The following is a 26,219-nucleotide window of genomic DNA, read 5'->3' on the forward strand; positions in this document are numbered from 1 at the left end:
GACCAAAAAAGATTATTGTTAAAGGGCATTAATACAAGCCGTTCAAAAAAAATTAAGGACAGTAGGGAGATATCATCATCTGATCATTGCTGCTTCTGCAACATTATATCTGTTAATAAGATAAAACTTGCATTTTACCCCTTTTTTTATTTTAAGCCATGCTGTCTTTTGTATGATATGATCATATGACTCAATTTTTTCTTTTTTAAGCTATGGCTTTGTTTGTGTCTGTTTTTGACTGATAAGTTTAAGAATCATCAACTTATATAGTTTCAAGTCTTGTATAACCCGGCTATGAAGGGTTCCTAACCTTCCATTTCTATAACCTATAGTTTCTTGCTACAGGACAAACAAAATGTTTCTCTGAACTGTTTACAGTAGTATTTTATTATGTGATAAACTTCATAAATTACTTAATTACATATCAAGCTGAATCAATTTCTGGTATAAAAATTTCATCTTATCAGCGTTTGTATCACAGTTATGAAATCTTCATTCATATTTCCTATTTGAAAATTCTTTGAAAATTTCCAAGAATCAGAAACCTGCGACATGAGAGTCTTATGTTGTTTTTATTGTCAATTTAACTCGAGCTTATTCATTCTTGTGTTGACTGTATTCTCCCACTAAGGTTTGATCTCAAGAGATGCATTTGATCCAAGGCTTTGGTGAGGAATGGTCTTGCAGTGTTCAACTCCATCAATGTCAAATAATTCAACTGAAATAATTATTATCAATGATTAAAATAACCACAATAAAATTGTACAGAAGCCTATTGTTAAGTGGGAATTATAGGAGTGCATGCCTTTATTTACCCTTCATTATGCTAAAGATCATATCTTGAAAATAGTTCTATTAAAACATAAATTTAATCTTTCGAAATTACAAGAAGCAAAAAAATAAATTTTCTCAGAGTTTCATCATGAAATTGTGAATTTAAAACTACAGAGAGTCAGGGTTCTCAACATTCTTTTTCCTGAGGGGTTCTTTCAGAAATCTGCTGCTTCTCACTGTTATTGCTATTGTTCCCTCAAATTTAGGTGGTCAACACCTTAAGACCACCACTAATAAAGAATTCTGCTAGGTGTGTTTGTTTGACTGAATTGATCATTATAAATCTTGGAGAACCTAGCAACTATAGAACTATCTTGGAATACCAGATATTGATTCAGATAAGTAGATGAAATGTTGTAATTTGTAGAAATTTTGGGAATGTTGTAAAAATATTTGCATAATACCACATTTTTATGTGAAGCGGAATAATCAGTGATCAAATTTGTCAAATAATTCAGTGTTAGGAGGATTCAAATGATCTCAGTGTGCCATTATGTTGCAATATGCCAAAAATAGTAAAAGTTCCATTATCCCTGTAAATCTAGTCAAATCTAAATGGCCGTGCAGAGAGGTCAACAACTAATGAGAAAAGTATGCTTGCTATGGACAGACAGACAGACTAATACTCTACGAGTTCATAAATAGGACATTCACTATAAAGCTACCAAGTTTTAATTGGTATTTTTGTTAATATCTTCTTTTTGTTTCATTAGGCCACCCTTAAAAAATTGTTTGTTTGGCATTGCCGACCCACACTATTAGCAGGTGGGTAGGTAGGTAGGGATTTTTTTTTTTTTTTTTACATTTAAAAGCCTTATACATGTAAATCATGAAGTCTCCAGATCAATGCTGTCTAAAGCATTGCAGCATTGTTGTGTGTACATGCTGGTGGTTTTTTTGAAAGGGGTCAACCATCAATGTCACATTCTACATCATATGGATAATTTCACGTAAGACAGTCAGTTTTATTGGCAAAGTTAACCAAAGTACCCAGAAAAAAACACAGAACTGAGGCAGGAAACTGACAAATTAACCATATAAAATGTACGACGTGAAAATTGAACTTTTTTTGTGGGACTGCCCATTGAACAGAGGCCTGATGTCACATCTTGAAGTTGTGGTCACAGTTTGGTAAAATTACCATAAGTTAAATGGCTCAACCACTACGGCTCCTTGTACAAATGGACAAAGATTTAAAACTTTGCTTTGGTTTTATAAACATCACTTTCTACACCATATGGGTAATTTCATGGCAGTCAGTTTTAGTGCTGTACTAAACCGTAGTACTTGAAGGAAAATGGCAACCTGTGGGAGGAAACTGACTAACCTTATCACATCTGACATGAAAATCAAACCTTAATTTTGCAACTGCCCAGCTAGGGCTCAAACCAATACCTGGAGGCTAGTAATCATACATGAAAGGTGTGACGAACTACCATACAAACATGCCTGATAAGTTTTGAGGATAAAGGATCTGTTCCAAATTAGGATAGCAAAATATTAAAAATTTGGAAGGTTGGCACAAATAGACATGGTGTTTATACTAATATTATCCAAGTGCAAGGTTTTTCAGGGATAGGTTTAAAACGTATGATAAATTCAAAATGGAAATATGCAGCAGGACAGACAATTTTTGCAGATAAATAAATTATTGGTTGTAATGCTTGTTTGATTAACAGAAATCTGGACATGCATTACATGAATACAGATAAATTAATGAGTCCTTAGAATTGTGGAAAAGGAGGGGATTTTATAAGCTTTGGTGCTTACAGCCATAATTATCTTGAATGCATCATTGTGGTTCTGACTATAGTAGATACTTTGTTCTCTGGTTCAATGGAAAATTTGTCAATGATAAATTTCAAATATTTAATAAGTTCATCAAATGTAAGAGCCACGCATATTTGTTCTGTGATGTCCCGGTGAAAAACTTCTATCTCATGAAGCGACAAAGTCAAGCAGAAATCATCTGTTTCTGCTTTACAAAAGATAAAATTGAGTCCTCTACAAGGTCTCTCAGAACGTTTCTTTCAAAGAATAGCTGAAATTTGATTTTTGATAAAATCCATCTCCCTTAACCAATGCATTGCAGCATAGGGAGATGCCTTCCCCTGCCGGCCTCTTTGACATTACTTTTTCTATTCCATGTGATTTAAATGTTTGCTCCCAATACAGTGTAAGGCAAGCGCTTTTAAGATCATGATTTGAAATAAGTAAAGCCAGGAACAAACTCGGTGGATACGATCAATTTCCGGCACAATTTCGATATTTTTAAATAAAAAAAAAAAAATTTCTGAAACGCAAATAAAATTATTTGGGCGGCAAGTTTTTCAGTGGGTCGGGCGGCAATGCCAAACAAATGAAATTTTATTTTAGGCCTTATTGATGGAAATCTTATAAGTGTTCAATTACAACAGGAATTGTGTAACAACAAAAGCTTATGCAGCTAGAATTTAGTAGTACCTTGGCATGTGTAGCATCACTTTTAAGAAAAGTGTCAATACTGCTTCTTAACTTGGCTATTCTTAAATCCCATATATCTTTTACAAGGGTTCGTATTTCGTCTGCATGAGGAATATCGTCTGTCGCACTGAAAGTATAAAATACTATTCTTATTTGTCAAGTAATTACATGACGAAAGAACTAAACAAATTTGTGAATGATTGATAAAATGTACATGTACAATGCTCTGAGTTTTAATACTGGAAGATTAACATCTTGTATAGTAGAACATGGGATGTCCAATACAAAAGTAAACTTTCTTGTGAATGTGTTATTTGGTTGTTGAGTAAACATTAACTTACCATTCAAGTGAAAACAGTTGTTCTATTTCTTAGTTGATGAGGATAAATTTACTTTACATTACCATTTAAGTTACAGTTGTGTTATTTCTTTGATGGCGAGTATACAGTAACTTAACATTTCAGTTACAGTTGTGTTATTTCTTTAATGATGAGTCTACCATAACTTACAATTTCCATGCGTATTGTGATCACCGGATTTTTACGAGATGGGTCACACTAAGGTCACTTTGAATACCGAAAATATGTTGGGGAATTGCTGGAAGGAAGCAATTAACATAAAGTTAACTTCTTTTAAATATGAACAAATCAAAGAATTTTCTTCAGAAAAAAGTATATGTACATAAGTTTTATAATGAAAACTTTCCATTGAGTAATAAAAAAACATATGCATATTTTAATTTGAAGTTTCCTATGACTTTAAGTAACAGCTGAGTTATTTCTTTAATGACGAGGGGGGAGCAAGAATCTTAAAAATCTGATTGGTGGTGGTTATTTTAGAAAGATTGCTTTAACATTTAAATGAAATATCCAAGTTTAAAATGAATGCATGGTGGGGTCAAATAAAAAGTCCCTTCCTCATTTAAGTGGCAACTGTGTTATTTCTTTGATGAGTATACCATGTATATAGTGACTTACAATTTAAGTAATAGCAGTGTTATTTCTTTGATGATGAGTATACAGTGACTTACCATTTAATTAACAGCTGTGTTATTCTTTGATGATGAGTATACAGTGACTTACCATTTAAGTAACAGCAGTGTTATTTCTTTGATGATGAGTATACAGTGACTTACCATTTAAGTAACAGCTGTGTTATTTCTTTGATGATGAGTATACAGTAACTTACCATTTAAGTAACAGCAGTGTTATTTCTTTGATGATGAGTATACAGTGACTTACCATTTAAGTAACAGCAGTGTTATTTCTTTGATGATGAGTATACAGTAACTTACCATTTAAGTAACAGTTGTGTTATTTCTTTGATGATGAGTATCCAGTGACTTACCATTTAAGTGGCAACTGTGTTATTTCTTTGATGAGTATACCATGTATACAGTGACTTACCATTTAAGTAACAGCTGTGTTATTTCTTTGATGATGAGTATACAGTGACTTACCATTTAAGTAGCAACTGTGTTATTCTTTGATAATGAGTATACAGTAACTTACCATTTAAGTAACAGCTGTGTTATTTCCATGAAATGAGGACTAGGCATCTCTGTAAAGAACTTGCTATCTGTTTCTTCTTGTTTCTTGTCTTGAAGCCTCTCTAAGAAATAAAACGTCTACAGATTAATAAAAGAAGCTGACGACTCTTAATAAATCCAACAACCCAATAAGGTTGCCTGAAAATAAGATAGTTAAAGAAGCGTTTATAAATATGAAGAGTTCAGAGTAGGATAATTTCACAAATAGAAGTGAAATGTGCTTAAAGGGGGAATAAATCCAATCTTTTACTTGTTTATCACTTTATCCTTGTACCTTTGATAACTTTTTACATCAAATCAGTATGAGTTTTAGAGTTATTTTCATCTACAAAGCCAAAATGGTTAATGTGGGAGTCTTGGAAAGTAACAAGAGGCTCTCAAGAGCCTGAATCGCTCACCTTAATTCTTTTGGTTAAATCTCTCATCAATGATTATTTTGGCTTTTCAATTTATTTAAATGTTTTTTGGATCGTCCTATTTTCTTCAAAAGCCAAAAAAAATAATCATTTTCTCCTATGTTCTATTTTAGCCATAGGAGCTATGTTTCTTGACATACAAGGAAATAAAATATAAAATTTATACTAGATACTCTGAAACTCATTTAGCCTAAGTTTGGCTGAAATTGATACAGCAGTTTCAAAGGAGAAGATTTTTTAAAGTAAGTCAACATGATGAACACATTGTGAAAAAAGTCTTTAAAGGGCAATAACTCCTTAAGGGGTCAACTGACAATTTTGGTCAAATTGACTTAATTGAAGATCTTACTTTGCTGAACATTATTGCTGTTTACAGTTTATTTCTATCTATAATTATATTCAAGATAATAAACAAAAACAGCAAAATTTCCTTAAAATTATCAATTCAGGTGCAGCAACCCAACAACAGGTTGTCTGATTCATCTGAAAATTTCAGGGCAGATAGAAATTGACCTGATAAACAATATTACCCAACGTCAGATTTGCTCTAAATGCTTTGGTTTTTGAGTTATAAGCCAAAAACTGCATTTGACCCCTATGTTCTATTTTTAGCAATGGCGACCATGTTTGTTGATAGATCATAACTTCGGATACAATTTACAAACTAGATACCCTAAGGAACATTCAGTTAAAGTTTGGAAGTATTTGGCCCAGTAGTTTCAGAGGAGAAGATTTTTGTAAAAGATTACTAAGATTTACGAAAAATGGTTAAAAATTAACTATAAAGGGCAATAACTCCTAAAGGGGTCAACTGACCATTTCCGTCATGTTGACTTATTTGTAAATCTTACTTTGCTGAACATTATTCCTGTTTACAGTTTATCTCTATCTATAATAATATTCAAGAAAATAACCAAAAACAGCAAAATTTCCTTAAAATTACCAATTCAGGGCAGCAACCCAACAACAGGTTGTCTGATTCATCTGAAAATTTCAGGGCAGATAGATCTTGACCTGATAAACAATATTACACCATGTCAGATTTGCTCTAAATGCTTTGGTTTTTGAGTTATAAGCCAAAAACTGCATTTGACCCCTATGTTCTATGTTTAGCAATGGCGACCATGTTTGTTGATAGATCATAACTTCGGATACAATTTACAAACTAGATACCCTAAGGAACATTCAATTAAAGTTTGGAAGTATTTGGCCCAGTAGTTTCAGAGGAGAAGATTTTTGTAAAAGATTACTAAGATTTACGAAAAATGGTTAAAAATTAACTATAAAGGGCAATAACTCCTAAAGGGGTCAACTGACCATTTCCGTCATGTTGACTTATTTGTAAATCTTACTTTGCTGAACATTATTCCTGTTTACAGTTTATCTCTATCTATAATAATATTCAAGATAATAACAAAAAACAGCAAAATTTCCTTAAAATTACCAATTCAGGGGCAGCAACCCAACAACAGGTTGTCTGATTCATCTGAAAATTTCAGGGCAGATAGATCTTGACCTGATAAACAATATTACCCAACGTCAGATTTGCTCTAAATGCTTTGGTTTTTGAGTTATAAGCCAAAAACTGCATTTGACCCCTATGTTCTATTTTTAGCAATGGCGACCATGTTTGTTGATAGATCAAAACTTCAGATACAATTTATAAATTAGATACCCTAAGGAACATTCAGTTAAAGTTTGAAAGTATTTGGCCCAGTAGTTTCAGAGAAGATTCTTGAAATAGTTTACGACGACAGGTGAGCTAAAAATGAATGTCTGGTCAACCCTATATGTCATTACAGCTTGAAGGCTTTTTCCCAAAAATGATTAAAATATCTAAAACACATGAGCAACTTTCTTATTGCATTGATAACAAATACACAATTCATCATAATTTATTTTTTAATTTTAACAATTCTTTAATTTTTGTCTTTTTATGATTGATTGATTATACGTTGCTTAATGTCCAATGGCAAATATTTCATGCATGTTGAATTGTTAAGGAGGATTTGCATGAAATATCATAAAAAGGTGATAGGATTTATAAACATGATGGACAAACCATGCAAAATTAGGGAATGTCCTTACTTAACAGGAATGGCCTTTAACATACATACTTTTTCTGATTAGAAGTCATGTTTTAAGTTTATAGATATAATTTCCTATAAGTGGTTAAATACCTGTATCCATCCAATCAGGGGGAATAATCCTACATTTTTGTCCTTGCTTCAGGTTAATGGCCATCCATAGTGGTACTTTGACTGGAAGCCCAGCATTAAAAGGTCCTACATCTCCCTATAACATATACAACACACTGTACATTTGAATGTTTATTTCAATTGCCAGTTACACAACAGTAAGAAGTAGTATTCAGCACATGTCATCCCCCATTCTCATTCTCAGTTTAATGTTTCTCCCATTGCATGTAAACTAGCAACCTGCCCAAAACAAAAATAATTAAAGTAGGAAAAACAGGCCAAGTCACCAATAACAGAAAACTTTACATTTCTGAATGAATTTAGATTTAGCTACATCACTAAATCAATTTTCAATTAAACGCTGATAATTTCATAGTGAATGGAAATACTCTCAGAGCCCTTCAAAACTCCATAGATGTTAGGCATGTCTAGTTGCATTGACACACTGAGATGCTGGCCTACAAATAAATGCCAGCATACAAAATGTGCCAAATAACCAAACAAATCAGAAAAGAACTTCCTTTTCTTAATTTAGAATTATATGCAAAAAGAACAACAAAATGTGCCACATAACCAGCAAATGACTCAAAAGAACAATTTATATTACCATTATCAATACCAAATTTATCTGATCAGAAATTTAACTTTTAAGCAGATTGGATATTGTTTCTGACGATACCTGTACCCAAAAAGACATTTACAGAAATTCAAACAGATCCCTTGGGAAAAGCTAAAGGGTATTGGGAATAACAAATTCTAAATTCATAAATATATTAGAGGTATTACAGTAACAACAGTCTTGCATCACATTTGAAACAAGTACAGTCATGTATGTAATTAGTCCGAGATTACTATGACGTCAAACGGCTGTTTTTCCAGACAAGCTAGGATGGAATATTTGTCCGTCCTAATGAATGCACTGCTATTTGGCTTCTGGAGGAGAATGACCGCCTTAGATCTATATAAATTGATCAATTTGTTCTTTGTGTACCTGCCACCCTTTACTTTCTCATATTCGAACGGTTTTCACAGTGAGGCCTAAATTAAAATATTGTTTGTTTGCCCTTTTCCGACCATATGTTTTGAAACAGGGTAGGTAGGTAGGTAAAATATTTTATTTTTTTCCCCAAAAAAATAACTTGGCTCGGTATATTATTTGTTATGGGTAGGCAGGTAGGTAAAATATTTTATTTTATAGATACAAAATCTGCATAATGTCATTTTTTTGTCCGTTTTGTTTTTGCAAATAAGTTTTCCGCTGGGACTATTAATTTTGAAAAAAAATATATAAGAGATAACTTTGTACTGGTAAGATAATGTCCGTGCAGACATATATTACTAGTAGAAAAAGTCCCTAGAGTGTTACAAATTTCGTGTGTGCTTTTTTTTCCAATAAAAATGCTATAAGACTTAAAACTCAATTGTCACGTATTTTGCATCACATTTATAAATGATCTGTATGGAAAACTTGGCGATTTTACTGCCAGATATTCTCCACTTTACAGGGTTTTGTCACTTTTGGTTCATGTCAGATATAAATATAAATTTAGCGGCATCGTTAACATAATCATTCTGATATGCGGATCACAAAAGGCCATCCCTACATAGAATACAACGTCCGTTTACAAATTAGTTTGTACACACGTTAATACTTTTGTATCAAACAAACTTTTTTGTAAATGAATTTAAGTTTAAAGGTACAGAGTAACGTACTTCATATCATGATTTCAGAAAGCGTTCAACATCGATTTCAAACAAATGCTTTGAAACTTCAAATGCAAGTGTTCATGTCAAACGCTCAGGTGATGCCAAACGGACTGGACCTTATACGTAAAGATAAAACCCGAGGATTCCGGTAAAAAAGTTTTGAGCGGGAAATACAAATATAAGATTTTTGGTAGGAACGAAAAAATAAAATAAAATAAAATCTTGCTGGTAAATACAAATAAAAGATTTTCAGGCGGAACGAATTGATAGGGTCGGTCGGTAAAGGGCAAACAAACAATATTTTAATTTAAGCCTGACTGATCGATTTTAGCTATTCAACTTTCATACTTCTACTTTGTTATGACCACCTTCAACATGATGAAGTTTAGGTTACTTTTACTTGGGGGTTCTGATCCCGGATCCCGCTCACTGTTTTGTCATATTCCTGTATCCAGCTCACACAATCTAATTAATCAAAGAGCTGAAAGCTCTGAGGAAAAATGACGCCACTGTCTCTAATATTGGGATATTTTTTATGCAAGTCTTGATTTTCACATACCGTAATTAGTTTAACAATGCAACATGTCTCGTAAGCATATAATTGATATTCGTATATATGTGTGTGTGAAGTGAAGATGACAACTGGCTGTTTTTTTAAGACAAATGAATAGGTCAAGACTACCTGAATTGTACAAATAAATACTGTAGAAAGGCTTGTATATTTCTCACTGGTACATAGTCCGAAACCCCCTTCTCCCAGAAAATTTTAGGTAATTTTAAATAATCTTTTTGTTACTGTTATCAAAGGTCTTATGAAACTCGGGTAATTTCAAAGAATTCTAGTCAAACCGGCACCTGGTTAAATTGGCACCTGTTCAAATCGGCACCCGGTATAGTCAAATCGGCACCTGGTTAAATCGACACCTGATTAAATCGACACCTGATATATTCAATTCGTCACTCATGTTAAATATATATTTTTAACAGTATTTTAAGCAAAAAGAGTAAAAATAAGAAAGGGGTTGCCAGATTTGTTTTCAGTATTTAAGCAAAAAGAGTTAAATACCTAAGGAAGGGATTGTCCAAAAATATTACGAAAAAATACGAAGTCTCCCAAACAAAGCTTCCATAACTCGCCATTCATATGGTCCCATGTTCATTTGATTTGATTTTTTGTCCCATACAGGAATATATATGGCTTACGAGTAGGGATCTCCACCATTTACAAGTATTCAAACAGGAGGGGGTGGTGGTGACCCCCAGGGAATTTACCTACATTTCATTTCATTTGTTTTATTGTCCCCTACAAGAAAGTATATGGTTTAAGGGTGGGGATCTGGACCGTTTACAAGATAGTAGCACATTCTCAAATTGAACGGGGTGGGGCAACCCCCAGGAACTTCCCTTTAATTTCATTTGATTAGCTTTATTGTCCCATAGAAAAATACATATGGTTCAGGGGTGGGGATGTTGACCGTTTACAAGTTTTCAAACAAGAGGGGGTGGGGTGACCCCCTAGGGACTTCCCTCTTATTTCATTTCATTTGTTTTATTGTCCCCTACAAGAATATATATGGTTTAGGGGTGGGGATGTTGACCGTTTACAAGTTTTCAAACAAGAGGGGTGGGGTGACCCCCTACGGAATTCCCTTTTATTTCATTTAATTTGTTTTATTGTCCCCTACATGAATATATATGGTTTAGGGGTGGGGATGTTGACCGTTTACAAGTTTTCAAATAAGAAGGGGTGGGGTGACCCCCTAGGAACTTCCCTTTAATTTCATTTCATTTGTTTTATTGTCCCCTCCAAGAATATATATGGTTTAGGGGTGGGGATGTTGACCGTTTACAAGTTTTCAAACAAGAAGGGGTGGGGATGACCCCCTAGGGACTTCCCTTTAATTTAATTTCATTTATTTTATTGTCCCCTACAAGAATATATGTAGTTTAGGGGTGGGGATCTGGACCGTTTACAAGATAAAAGCACATTCTCAAATTGACAAGGGTGGGGATGACCCCCTGGGCCCTCCCATTAATTTCATTTGATTTGTTTTATCGTCCCATTCAAGAATATATATGGTTTAGGGGTGGGGATCTGGACCGTTTACAAAATATAAGCATATTCTCAAATTGAAGGGAGTGGGGATGAACTCCCAGGGACTCCCCCTATATTTCATGTGATTTGTTTTATTGTCCTATAATCAATTCTGAAGACTGCATGTATCTATCACTTACAGTTTTCAAGTTATATTCATTTGAAAATTTTAGAAAATAAAATCCCATATGGTTCTATAGTAAACTCCTTCCTCCTTTCTACCCCCCAAAATACCCCTTAATAGACCCCAATGCACAAATGAAAGATTGATGGCTCACCTAGACATATTAGGCTACCATTTTATGAAATTCTAAGTCAATCTGACAAGCGGTTTTGGAGAAACGCTGCGGACAAGTTCATTTTTTAAAGTTTTTAAAGAAGAAGAAGAAGAAGAAGAAGAAGAAGAAGAAGAAGAAGAAGATAAGTCTCCAAACTTTGTTTGGGAGACTTAATAAAAACTTTATTTTTTAACTAATACAAAAATTCAAGCTTATTAAATCTGTTAATATCTTGTATTTAGCATGTGGATCAGTAATACATTAATTGAATTATGATCATAGAAATTTACGATATCAGAATTAACATAATGTGGGACGACAATTTTAGAATATTAGAAACTTTACAAAATAATGCAAATGCAAAGGAACATGAATGAACTGCAAACATGTAAATGTAAAAAATATATCATTAATTGTGGTAGTAAGTGTCACCTTGGGCGAGAGTACCAAAATAGGATTCAGATAAACAATTAAACAAATATTTAATTTCAATTGTTCAATTTATCCATCTAAAAGTAATTGTAATGAACATAATTTATAAAACTAAAAATAAAGATTGTGATAAATGGTTAGCTCGTACTGGACCATACGCGTCTACTCATATGGTCCGACCGTACGCGTATGGTGGGACCGTACGATTATACGTATACAGTCCGGACCGTACATGTACGGTCCAAATACTCATATGGTCTGGAACATGTATTTTTAATTATATATATGAGGTATATTTAGGAATTAACGGTATTGGATATTTTGTTATGCATTTTTTAACCAGTTGAGCATTTTACAGGAGTGTTGGCTTAATGCTGTTTAAACTTTCCTGAAAAAGAACACCTTAAATTTGCTATTATTTGGCATGAAAGTTTGATTTATTGAAAGGTACTTGTAGTTTTCCATTTTATTTTTCTAATTGTCTCATTGTTAAAACAACAGCTTGGGTAAGGGCTTCGTTGTTTACCTTTATACACAACAACATATTAACTATGTACTTGGTAAAAGTTATTAATTAATTGAATAGAAAATATTATAATATGCCGAATTGAGTTCAAATAGGTGCCGATTTGACTACATGCCGATTTGATTTGTACATTTCAAATCCTCTGCGATCGTTTGCCGTATTTTCTTGAGACGGCCCTGTTTTCGATCATCAAACAGAAGTAGAAACTGCTTTAAAATGATTTTAGAACGCTTCATGATTGTTAAAATAAGTTTAATTCACCTAAAAAACAATTTTGAACTTTGCGATGTTTTGAAAGGAAGTTTGAAAAGCACGTGTAAAAGAAGAAATTAACCGGTGAGAGTCGAAATCCGTACATGACAGATATCATTATAATATGACTTTGAAAATAAAACAGTTCTATCCTTTTGTAAAACAGTCTTTAATATTCCTATCACATTAATGTTTGAAGGGTCTTAAGTTTATACAAACCATTTAAGTCGGTATGAAACACCAAAACGGAATGAACAATAACCGAGTACGTTTTGTAGTTTACAAATTCTAAATGCATTGAACCGAAAGGAGAAATTTGTAATGAAAGGTTTAGTTTTTATATTTATCACTTTTAATTTGATATTAAATAGAAATAACTTATTAATATGGATGAGTTAAAATAATAAGTTTGAAAAATCATGAGAGCGCCCTCTACAATATCAATAACAAAGATGGCGGAACGTAAACAACCTCGCCGCGAATATTGAACTTGTTCTCCTATTTCTTGCTAATTGTACTATATAGTCCGCATCCCCACTGGAAGGTCCAAATTTGGAGAATAAAAGCGCGGACTATACAAGCCTTCCTATGGACAGGTCAACATTTTTGTTGTAAATACAATAAAGTATGTAAACTGGTTTCCTTCCGACTACAACACTTTGTTTGAGTGTAGTGGAATACAAGCAGATACCAGTTAGTTTGTAAAATAGTAAATATGAAACCGAGTGCGGTAGGCAGAGGCAATAATCGACTTCCTGTTGTTCTGGTCAATGGTATTGGAACAATGCCGCTGACGCGTCATTTTCCAAAAACCGATCTCTCATCGCTCCTGTTTCTGATATGTTGAGTGGGAGATCTAACGAAACCGGCTATGAGGTCACATGTGAGTGAACTTAAAGTTATGAATTTATAAAGATATGCAAATGAGTTGACTACCTATTAATAAGCCAATCAAAAAAGTTTATGAATTATTTTGACTGACGATTTCGTCGTAAATAAAATGAGTTACATCCCTTTGCCTTACGTTAAACTTCCAAGATCGTGGAAGACTCAATTTCATTGGTCGAAAAAGACACACCTACAAGGTCACTCACAAGTGACCTCAAAGCGGGTTTCGTTAGATCTCCCACGCGACATATCAGAAACAGGAGCGATGAGAGATCGGTTTTAAATTAGATTGCAGCTCACACTATGTACATAAGCAATTCTCATTCTTTTGTAATTTCCCTATATCTGGCTAGACTTCATTTCCCTTTTTCACAGGGGTACCACGATTTCCTGAGAAATACAAGAACAAGGTAATTTCCCCAAAACAGATATATCCTGAAAACAAGATTTTTTATGCTGTTATACTGCTTAAATTGGTATAACATCACACAACTATAAGGATTAATTAGGCGTAAATAATTAATGAAAGTACATGGAATCTTCAGAAAATCAATTCGTATATCTTGAATGCAAATTCCTTGTTAAAAACAATATGGCGTATATCATATTTTGCATACAACACATACAAATCAAGTTCTTGAAGTGAAATTGCACTTTTAGTGAGTAACAAATATCTTTACTATTTTTTAATATTGTTAAAAGTAGCATAACACCACAAGAAAAAAGCATAATACCATATAACAAATCTTTGTTACATGTATCTGTATATATCAGTTTGTTTTGGGGATATTATAAAGGTTTTTGTATTTCTCGGGAAATCGTGGTACTGTTTTCACAGCACAACAATTATTACGTGTCATGATAAGAAAAATAATGGCAATCCAGCATCACGCTTAGATCCCAATGAGACCCACTTTATACTATAGTACATTGCTGTGAGATTTTTGGGAATATTTTAGTTAGTCTTTTAGACTGTAGAGATGACTTTGACATGTCTTAAGTATTTTTGTAAGTCCAGCTGGGCCTGTGGTTAAGTGTGAAGACTGGTAACCAAACATAGACTTATGCATTATGGAATAATTATGGCACCAAATAAATGCCTTCAAATTATGCTACTGTATAACAAAAATGTCATGCATAAGAAGTAAATTGAGCGTTCTTATTGTGTTATTACTAACACCAATCAGGTATATCTTATCCTGTGTAAAGTTGGGGACAACAGATATTTCCTCTTTTTCAGCAAGAAATTCCACTTCAGCCGGATCCATTCAAGATTTTCGCGGGAGTTACGGTCAAGGTGACATGAATCGGCGTTGTTCGAATGAATTTGCAGCTAAGGGAAAAGCCCGTTCGTCAAACGCTTTTATGAGACAGACTGTGCAATCGGGCAGTATGGCTGTCCTTCTGCTGTCCCGAAAAGCAGGACTTGCAAAACAAGTAGCAAAAGGAGTAAAGGTCTTTTAAATTATTCATTGCCCTTGCATTCAACGTTTTTGTGACATTTTTCTATTATTTCTTGAGAGTCAGACCTCTGACATTGGCTTGAGTAAATAGGAAATTGACATCCTTGTCAATCTGTTTTTTTGACAGTTAATGAGTTATCTACCACATCTACATAATACTGCTTAACTTCAATATGTTGAAGATTACAAGAAGGCACATACAAGGGAAACAAATTAACTTAACATATTTACAATAATTGCAAAAAACATTTTTTTTTTTTTTAATTTTTTTTTGTATTTTGATAAAAACATGGTTTGGTTTAGCAGTACATATGTGGTTTTGCACCAGACTTAAAAGCTTCTAAGTCTGGGCTACAGGCTACTTGGTGTAACGTTCGTATTTGCTTGATCTCTTATCCTTGTCGCTTAAGTTACATGAAGAGGTAGTTACATGTGAAAGCATATGAAGTATGTAAAGATAGCAGTTACACAGATTATGACTTTATGAGTTAAAGGACAAAAGTCGAAAAGAGACCTTGCAACCTAAATTCCCCCATATGAAGCAGGTGCTCCCAAGGTTATAGGTTTTTAAGAGGCTTTTATGTCAATAAGGCCATAAGTTGAATAGGCCCTATTATAAAAACGCAGTGGAAATTTTGCGGGCTCTGACAAAATAGCCTCTATGGGGCTATTTTACTTGCTCCGACAAAATAGCCTCCTTGACGCTAATTTGTGGCTCCGGCAAAACAGTGATCATGATAATATGGACAAATAAAACTTACAGAGTTTTTTTCTTATTTTGTCGGTCTTAAGATTAATAAGAAGTATATACATGTAGATTAAGAAAGAAACATGCACTTATTAAAATTAGAAATCTTTCAGCAAATAAGTCTTCTCCTAAATATTTTAATAATATAAGCGCATATTAAATTGGATATTCTTTAATTTAATAAGAACTCTCTAAAACATGTTTTAAAACATTTTTAAAAGTATACATATTAAAATTGATACTAGTATTCTTTTATTAAAATTTGCTTTGATGAAAATACTGCATGTATTTGCCTTGGTATGAGTTAAACATTTCAGATTTAAAAGAAAAAACAAGAAAGTTAATTGTTTTTAACAGCTTGCCCCCTTGATCTTACTTTATTTTGCATTGTGTATATAAAAAAAACACAATGTGGGATTGAATATAATATTCCTATACGTTCAGTGCAGTAGAACAGCGGGTGATTGTGATAGCGCTGAAAAGCACAGCACTAAAACAGCCTTGGGAGAACACTGTTAACCCATCCCATGTCTATCTGTGATATTGGTTACAAAGGCTAATAAATGAGGCCATGTTTATTGTATTGCTTCAAAAAGGTAGACAAATTGCAAATCCTTTTGATATGAATTCTTATAGCTGTCTTACTTAAAAGAAGACTATATGATGGTCCCTTAAAGAAGTCATCAGACTTTGGATGGCCACAACCCTAGCACATGTAACAGTAAATTCGGTCCAGTAATAAAAAATTTCTGCCAGATTTTTCTTCCAAGGTAATCAAGTCTATGACCATAATTTTATTAGGAATGTGTGTCTTGCAATTATATTCCTAAGAAAAGTTTTATTTGTCCATATTATCATGATCATGTTTTTTCTATGAAAAAGGTCCCGCTTTATTAAAATTTGGATACTTTATTATGATAATCTTACACTTTTGTTAATTATTATAATATACAATACTAAAAAGCACTTTTACAACCAGACTGACAAAGACTATTTTATTTTGCACCTTAGGTTACTTGAACAAACATAAACATTCTTAAATATAAAATTTTATTATATTTACAGTGTTTACTGAATCATGAATTCACCATATGTTCTTCAAAAGCACCAAGACATTACCATCTCAAGACATGCCAACACATACAATGGCGTACAATTTCTACAACTAGATGTGTAGGAAATGATAAGCTAGCTGAGACGTCTGATCCAAAGAATGAAGTTGTAACTGCACCTGTTCTAGAAGTAGAAGAGGAAGAAGATTTGTACAAGTAATTTCTAATTATATGTTTGCTACAGATTTGATTTATTTTGTATTAAGTTTTAATTCCTTTTGACTATTGTGTTGACACAGAGTAAAATGCAGGATATCTACAAAAAGAAATGCTAGATACTGTAATACACAAATGTACTTTAGAATTTGTTAGTTAATACCAGTATCTTTCAAATCAATAACTGGTCCAACATCTACCTCAGCAAACGTCAGTACATATGTATTTTTTCTGGTATTTAAAAAAAGGATTGATGAAACCACTTTTGACATACAAAACTTTTTCCAGAAACGAAAGTTCTACATTGACTTTATTTAAATACATTACAGTTACTCTGTTGTGCAGGTCATCCAAGTCACAATTTGTAAAAGTAAACCATTAAAGGTCAAAGTACAGTTTTCACCACAGAGCCTTGGCTCTCATCTTACAGCAAGCTATAAAGGGCCCCAAAAATATATTAGTTTAAAACCATTCAAACAGGAAAACCGACAGTCTAATCTATGTAAAAAAGGAGAAACAAGAAACATTTATGAACCACATCAACAATCAATAAAGCTGTTTTAATTTTTAAGCATGCCTATGATTTTTTATGAAAATGATCTTTTGCTGCAATTTGGATATAAGTTTTGTTGTATTTTATCCTAATTCTTGTCATAAAAAGAATTATAAAAGTTATAGAACAGTATAATTTTGGCAGTGAGAATTATAAATGACGGTGATTCTGTATCTATATGATCTTTGGTTAATTTTTCAGTCATTATCATTTGATTTTAGAGAAAGGTACATTCCACTTACAAGACAGTCTTTGATCAGATTATTGGTTGAAGAAAAGGCTTTTCTAAGTGAAAGTGAGAAGAAAATTTATACAGATTTTGCTGTAGGACTAGATTCAGCAATAGTTAACAAATACCATGGCATTCTTCATGAAATTAAGGTAAGTACATTAAGACATCATAATTGTTTTTTAAAAACATCTGCATTTTAAAGTACTATCAATTTTATCATTGAAGTGCAACTTATCTTTTCATTCAAAATATCAAACAACCAAGACCCTATTTTTAAGTGTATAGATCCATTAAAACGTTTAATCCCGCTGCAAATGTTTGCACCTGTCCTAAGTCAGGAATCTGATGTACAGTAGTTGTCGTTTGTTTATGTAATTTATACGTGTTACTCGTTTCTCGTTTTTTTATTTTATATAGATTAGACCGTTGGTTTTCCAGTTTGAATGGTTTTACACTAGTAATTTTGGGGCCCTTTATAGCTTGTTGTTCGGTGGGAGCCAAGGCTCTGTGTTGAAGGCTGTACATTGACCTATAATGGTTTACTTTTTTTAAATTGTTATTTGGATGGAGAGTTGTCTCATTGGCACTCGTACCACATCTTCCTATATCTAGATATAGCCAAAGTTATATACTACTGTGGATTCATGATTATTCGTTGGATACCAGTTTTCTTTCATTTCGTCAACACAGGTGAACCATGAAATTAAATGTTCAACGAATAACATTTTTTTTTCTATAGGCTTGTATGCAGTGGCAAAACTATGAAACAAAATTTCCGTGAACATGTTAGTTTTCCTTAATCCGCAAAAAATTGGTACCCACAAAAATAAATTAATTCACAGTATTTACATAAAGTTGTTTATTTTTCAGGCACTGTTTGATCCTATTAATCCTGATAAAGATGCAGTCAAAACCAGAAAGTACACTAGACGTGAGAAACTTGACAATGAGTTCTGGTTATTACAAAGACTTGAGGACTTGGTAGAGAAGGCAAACTTTCATGAACTCTCAGAAAATACTCTCATTAGATCTATGAATGAGCATGATGTGTCAGAGGGTGTTAGGGTTTGTAAATTATCATTTTATTTATGCTTAAACAATGAAAGCTGCTAAGGCTTGATCCTTTTAAAATTTAAATATGATAAAATGAAGGTCAGGATTGGTATTGACCATATTTCATTTTTACCATTCACAAGATATGGCTCCTGCACTTTAACAATAACGCTAATAAAGATATTCTCTGCTAGCCACACATGTAATGCATTTAATGTATAGAATACAATGAACCTTGGTAATTTCATGATCATTTTTATTTGACAGCAAATTTTTTTGCAGCATTGAATTAACTAGTTATTTTCTGAAGAAGTTTTATAGTTTCCAGACAGTAACTTGAGTATAAGTGTAAGGATCTCTATATTTTTGTACCATAAGGTTACACACCCCAAAAGAAAGGTTGGGATTGATTTTTTTCATGATCAATTTCAATGGGGGTTACTTCAAAGTCTTGAAGTCTTTGAGTTCTTTTATATGCTGAATCTAACCTGTCACCACTTATTTTGAATTTGGATATTAAGCCAGTTTTTAAAATGATCCACATCGAGGTCCAAAGGTTCGAAATTATACTTTGTTTGATTTCATCATAAAATGAATTATAGGGGCTCTTTGATATTCCAAATCTTACAGTGTATTTAGATTTTTGTCACCCCTTGAAGGAATTTAAAAAGCTAGACATATGTATGATGTTACAAGTGGCAGCGGCTGTGGCATCAACAATGAATAATTTGCTTTGCACTATTAGAATAACTAAAAAAGCAAGACATATCTCTGTTAACAGTTTCATAAATTTTGGGCCCATTTCCAAATTTGTTCACATGAAGGTCCAAAGGGTCAAAAATTAAACTTCATTTGATTTTTAAAAGAGTTGAATTTGTGGTGTTCTTTATATGCCGAATCTAACCGTTTATTATGATTTTTAAACTTTGGTCCCTTTTATTAAATTGGTCCAAATTTATTTCGTACAAAATTGAATTCTTTATTTCATACCAAATTGAATTCTTTGGGTTCTTTGATATGCTGAATCTAACCACATATTTAGACTGGGTATTGGACCATAAAAGGTTAATGTCCAATTTAAAATATTTAAGTTCTTAAAGTCCACATTCATTCTGTGTCAGAAAAATATGCTGTGCAAAATATTTAATCACAAACAAAATTTAGAGCTGTATCAATCTTGACTGTTGTGTCCATACTTGCTGAGGTTGTATCAAACTGCACCCTGCTTAGCATTTTATCTTTAGAGAAATAGCAGATAAATTTAAGAAGCCTCAGTATATGAATGTCCTTAAAATGTTCAATTTCTACACAATAATAAATTATTTGACTTATATTTACAGGTCAAAGTGGATAGGAACAATTTTGATATTCTTCGTATTTGGGCCTTAGGAAAAGAGAAACCAGAAATGAGTATTCCATGGTATAGAAAATTACAGTTTTGGAAGACACCTGTCAAGAAGACAGATGGACCTGCCTTTTACAAACGTGTTGTAGTAGCTTTAAGGTTAAAGAAAGATCAGAAACTCATGTTAAAAGTTTATAAAGAAGTTCCAGTAAATGGTTTAGAAATGCTATTACCAGATGGAAGAATAGTAATCAAATCAAGAGACAAACAAATTATAGCAGGATCGGCATTCCTTGCAATGTCTTCTGTTTTGGCAAAATGTGTCACGATTTTAGCTCACCTGAATATAGATTGGTTTTTGGTTGTATTTATAACGGCTGGAATGATAGGAGGTCGTACATATACTGTGTACAATAATCGTAAAAATAAATACCTTGCACGATTAAATAGACAATTATATTTTAAGAACGTAGCAAATAATCGTGGCTCCTTGGCTTTGTTGGTTGATCGAGCTGAAGATGAAAGTTTTAAAGAGGCACTCATGGCCTATACATTTCTGTTGACAAATAGATCAGTATTAGCAATGAAGAAGGACGTTCAGTTTGTACCAACAGAATTAGGTATGAATTAAATGAAATTAGGTTCTTAATATCATAAATTGTTCGAACTATAAGAAGATGTGGTATGAGTGTCAATGAAAAACCATTATAGGTCAAAATAAGGTCTTCAACAAGCCTTGGCTCACACCGAACAGTAGGCCTAGCTGCTATAAGTCATTTATAAGCAATATACATGTAACAGAATCTTGTAGGATATTTTCCGAATAGTACAAAAAACAAGAAAGAATAAAGAAAGGTTTGGGAACAATAGTTGAAAAAAAATTAAGAGAAAAAAAATGGTCAGTTAAGGAATACGGAAAGAAGTTTCTCTATCCAGACCCTCATATATTCACCATAGTAAGCACTTTTATGAACTTAAGAAATGAGTGAATGATAATAGTATGTATGATTGGCAAATGTCTGACAATTGCATATATATGAAATTTACTCTTTGATTTAAAAAAACGTAATTAAAGTTTTTACAAACATGCCAAACTCAAAGGTAAATTACAAAAAGGGGCAAGACCATCAAACTTGACAAAATAAAACTTTGAAATCTATAATACTAAAATTACGAGGTCTAATTTGTCAGCCGTCATCACGTATAAACGACGAATCAAAAAATTCAACTTTATATATAACTAATATAGTACAAAGGTGTAGATTAAAAATTACACCACTCCAGGCCCTTTTGTTTTCCACGTAATTAATATTGCCAATAATTAAGAAGTTCCGGGTCGAGTCCGATACCGATACCAATAGTATATTCACCTGTTACCGATTACCTTATCTGTACGTTCCGCATTTGACAGGCGCACCACCAAACGGTGTATTCAGGATTAATATGCTATATTGTATTACATGGGTCATAATCACAGGGTTGACACTACCTAATTGTCAAATTGTTACCTATTGTAGTATTTTAATCAGTTAGACTTTCTAAGATAACAATAAGAATACTAAAAATCTGGACTAAAATAAGGCGTATAGGTACAGTTAGCGGGCATGACGTAAAACAGCGAATCAAAGAATTCAACTTTATTTATAACTAATATAGGACAATGCTGTTGATTAAAAAATATTACATTCCAGGACCTTTTGTTTTCCAAATAATTAATATTATCAATAATTGATAAGTTCCAGTTCGACGGGTTCAAACAGAAAGATTTGAAAGCAGAGAAAACTGTGTATCTTACAATCGGCATGACTTTATCAGATGACAATACTAAAACCAAAATAAGGCTTGCGCATAGTTATTTTAATTCAGTCACAGACCCGCGATATCACGGGTGTGTTCTAGTATATATTAAACAATGGAATAAATGGAAAACAATTGCATATTCCTGATTATGTACAAGAAAATGATGGGGTAACGTGTGGATGTAATACACCAGTTTCACATTTAACTGCGCATGTCTAATCTAATTAGCAAAACTATGAAATCACGCGATAATTCTCGAGAGTTTATCAACTGGGGGCTAACGGTTGTAAGCAGTGACCATTAAGACTTGGAAAAACAAGCATCTGATTGAGTGTTTGCATTTACATTTGGGTCATTTCTAACAACATGAGCATCATTTGAATCAAAATATAAAATTTATATTGACCAGACAACTTTAATTATTAACAATTGACACAATAAAAGATTTTAAAACGGACTACTGCTGTGTTGTTGATTGCAGTATTATATACGATCTGATATGCCGCCTGGCTTTATATTAATTGTACCTTTAAATGTCACGAATTCACGCTGAGATCGTTCACCTAACGGGAAGAATAAATTAGATAAATAAGCGGGGCTCACTTCATATACATAGTATAAGGTCATAAATTAAGAAGGCAATTAACACCTTGGCCATGTGGAATCCTCGTTTCACCTTGTATAATCTCACCAGGTGAAAATTGATAAAACGTACCCTTTTCTGTATAAACAGTTACTGAAAAAGGGCGACCGTTTGATAATTCATTTAACTTTTGTACACAATTATTTCCTGTAGTTTGTGTTGCAGATCATTCTTTTCCATCCTGCCTAGGTCATAATTATTTATTAGGAAATTAGTCTAAGAATATTATTTTTCTATCCCCCCCCTCCTGAAAATCAAATGGTCATCCCCTAGTACAGATGTTTAAAATGTTAACCCTGGTACCTTATTAACACTGAGATATCATGGCCAGTGTGGTTAATGCCACTGGGAATATTTTAATAATTTAGGAGGGGGTCATTCTGCCTATGCGGTAGGTTTTTTTTTAAATAAACTGGGTTTTGTAGCTATCTACATGTAAACCTCCTTCTTTTATGACAGTTGTTTCACGGTGAGGATTAATGATTATTTTGCAATGACTAAGCAATAATTATAAAGTCTGATTTGAATATTACCTTGACTTTATATATCTATTATAAAAGAAGACAACATCAATCAAAAACATCCTCTTCATTATGGCATCTTAATTAACATCAACTAAATGTCGATTATAAGATTCATAAAACTAAAAATGTAGCAGGCCATTTTTTTTATCCCTTGGGGAAAAACATCACATAGTAGAATATTTTTGCTTATCATTCTCTAGATACCTTCATGATATATGTATTTGTTTATTACTTTCTATTGAAATCTTCATATTTCTTAAATATTTTGCCATATTTTGACATCTAATCAATATCCTAATATTACATGTAACAGTAGCTGTATCCAGGAAGATATTTTCTGATATTCTTTGTAATTTCAGGAAATATTACAGATTTACATTTAGAGAGAAAATGTGAAGAATGGATAGAGAAAAAGACTGGTGCCAAAATAGAATTTGATTCGTCAGAAGCCATCAAACACTTACAAGACTTTGGTATTCTAAGTAAATTAAACGGGAAACTAAATGTATTACCACTTGATTCAGCCATGCGTAACCTTCCACAGCAACCATCACCAAAAGTAGAACGTATGGAGGAAGATTTATTAGAGGGTTACGACAGGGACTATTTCTTAGAAACGGAGGAGAAATACACAGAAGAAGAAAACAAAGACAAGAAGTATGGATGGTTTTAAAGGATGAGCTAGGCATAGAAGGATTTTATATTTAATTTGATTAAGGTGTTTTTAAACATGATTTGTATTTATAAAGTTAAAATTTTAAGTGAATTTCATAACTTTGTAACTAGAAGTAGTGACGTGTATGTTTTCAGTTGATTTGTGGTGTGCCACCCCTATAAATCATGAATTCAAGATTATCCATTGTACAGACAAAGTAAGTAATAGAACTGTCTGTTTACTATTCAAAGTTAAGTATATATATCTAAGAATTAAGTGAAATCATGAATCAAGGTTTTGATGGCTGTTATGTTTTACTCTAAAAATGTACCATTTTTATTAATACAGTACAGTTCTGCTACAATTTCCCAAACCTTCATTTGGTATTTATGTTGTAGGTTGTATTTGAAATGAAATATAAATCAAATGAAATTCTAATTTGTATGTCATGGAGAGCTCATAATGGGAAGAATGTTATAATTATATATACTAATTTATATAGATAAAAAGTTAAAGACATTAAAAAAAGTGCATTGACCAACTGTTCTTATGTTTATTTCAATGTGTATAAAAATGGGGGATGTGGTATGACAACTATCCATCATAGACCATAGGTTGGGGATGTAATCAACTACCTACATTGTATAAAAGGGCACAGCATGGCCTTCAACAATGAGCAAATCCCATGCCAAATATTAAGATATAAATAGCCATGTGTGACAAATCAAAGCAATTTAGAAGATAAATCCAGGGCCTGATATATACTTAAAGCACAAACAGCAACCAGAAACATCAAGTGAGATATGAATGCGATGTTTTATCAGAGACCTGATTGTTTTAACCCATTCTGACAAAGTGTCCAGTTCAACTTCTTCTTGTTTAGGCTCCCATGCTCTGGTGTAGTCCTCAGTGAAATCCATAATTATTTTGAAGTTAAGGTTCCAATAGATGTGTTGGGTTCTTTAAACTTAGGACCATGAGATATCACCTTTCAGAGATGTTCATGTTGAGGTATGTAGAGATCCCCAGTAATAACATGTCCAGAGGGGCTGTAATTATAAGACCAGTGGGTACAGTCCCATGTCAGAAGGTTGTTTTAGATATTGTTCTAAATCAAGGTCTCGCAATGTTTGTTTATAGTTATATACTTTGGTTGCAATGGTTTTAGATACAATAGGAACAGCCGCAAAAAAATTTTAAGGATCGTATAATGATATGATGTCATCGTCTGCGTCGTTCGAAGACACATTTGGTGTCTGGAAATAACTTTAGTTTAAGTGAATGGATCTCTATGAAATTTAATAAGAAGGTCCAATACCACAAAATGAAGGTTGGGGTTATGGTTCCAAAGGTTTAGGAACTAGGGGCCAAAAAAGGGACCCAAATTAGCATTTTTGTAGTTACCTGTCAATAACTTGTGTTTAAGTGTGTAAATCTCTCTGAAATTATCCCACAAGTTTCCCTACTACAAAGGGATGGTTAAAAAGGGGGGGGGGGGGTTATGGCCTTAATAATGTAGTAATAAGGGGCAAAAAATGGGGGTAAAACAAGTTTTTCTAATTTAAGGACAATTTACCCAATTTAAAAGCAGTGTAAGGGAGGTAATCCAATTCCATTTTAAAGAATACTGTTATATATATGTTTGATCACCTCCCTTACACTGCTTAGAAATTATGTATTAAGAAATGATGATTGTCTTGAGATGATTAGCTGTAAATTAACAATTTTCACATGACTGCAAAACACTTTTTGGGATCGTATAATGGTATGATGTCGTCGTCATCTGTGTCGTCTGAAAGCATATTGGTTTCCGAACAATTACTTTAGTTTACGTGAATGGATCTGATTGAAATTTAATAAGAAGGTTAAATACCACAAAAGGAAGGTTGGGATTGATTTTTTTATGATAATCCCAACCGTTTAGGAATAATGGGACCAATAGGGGCCCAAAACATACATTTTTCTACTTTCAGGATAATATCTTGCATATATATTTCAATTGCTCTGAAATTGTACCACAATGTTTAATACCACAATTAGAAGGTTTGGATTCATTTTGGGGGTTATGGTGCCAGCAGTTTAGGAATTCATGCCCCATTCATGCAGGAATTAGGGGCCAAAAAAGGGCCAAAAACAAACATACATGTATATCGTGTTTCCAGATAATAACTTGTGTTTAAGTGTATGGATCTCTCTGAAATTGTACTTCAAGGTTCCATACTACAAAGGAAAGGCAGGGATCGAGTTTGGGGGTAATTGCACCAAGGGTAGATTCAAAAAGTATTGGGGGGTCCAAT

At 33.0% G+C, this 26,219-nt stretch overlaps 2 protein-coding genes across 3 annotated transcripts; one reads left to right on the forward strand and one right to left on the reverse strand.

Annotated features, from left to right (window-relative positions):
• Window positions 1–358: 358 nt before the first annotated feature.
• Window positions 359–14,974, reverse strand: LOC143079112 (DNA replication complex GINS protein PSF2-like). The gene is made up of 5 exons (XM_076254298.1): window positions 14,817–14,974; window positions 7,443–7,557; window positions 4,809–4,908; window positions 3,298–3,424; window positions 359–718 (listed from the first exon to the last, which is right to left on the reverse strand). The coding sequence occupies exons 1-5, from the start codon at window positions 14,904–14,906 to the stop codon at window positions 599–601; spliced, it is 552 nt and encodes a 183-aa protein (XP_076110413.1). The 5' UTR covers window positions 14,907–14,974; the 3' UTR covers window positions 359–598.
• Window positions 14,955–24,463, forward strand: LOC143079111 (transmembrane protein 143-like). 2 transcript variants are annotated; one of them, XM_076254296.1, is made up of 6 exons: window positions 14,955–15,093; window positions 16,915–17,117; window positions 17,892–18,051; window positions 18,773–18,967; window positions 20,296–20,920; window positions 23,627–24,463. In XM_076254296.1, exons 1-6 carry the CDS (start codon window positions 15,004–15,006, stop codon window positions 23,938–23,940), a joined length of 1,587 nt encoding a protein of 528 aa, XP_076110411.1. In that variant the 5' UTR covers window positions 14,955–15,003; the 3' UTR covers window positions 23,941–24,463. The 2 variants fall into 2 exon arrangements, with proteins under 2 accessions (XP_076110411.1, XP_076110412.1); XM_076254297.1 differs by having other exon boundaries at window positions 14,972–15,087.
• Window positions 24,464–26,219: the final 1,756 nt, after the last annotated feature.

The sequence above is a fragment of the Mytilus galloprovincialis genome, chromosome 6 (genome assembly GCF_965363235.1).
Source record: "Mytilus galloprovincialis chromosome 6, xbMytGall1.hap1.1, whole genome shotgun sequence".
In the NCBI taxonomy this organism is placed as follows: domain Eukaryota; kingdom Metazoa; phylum Mollusca; class Bivalvia; order Mytilida; family Mytilidae; genus Mytilus; species Mytilus galloprovincialis.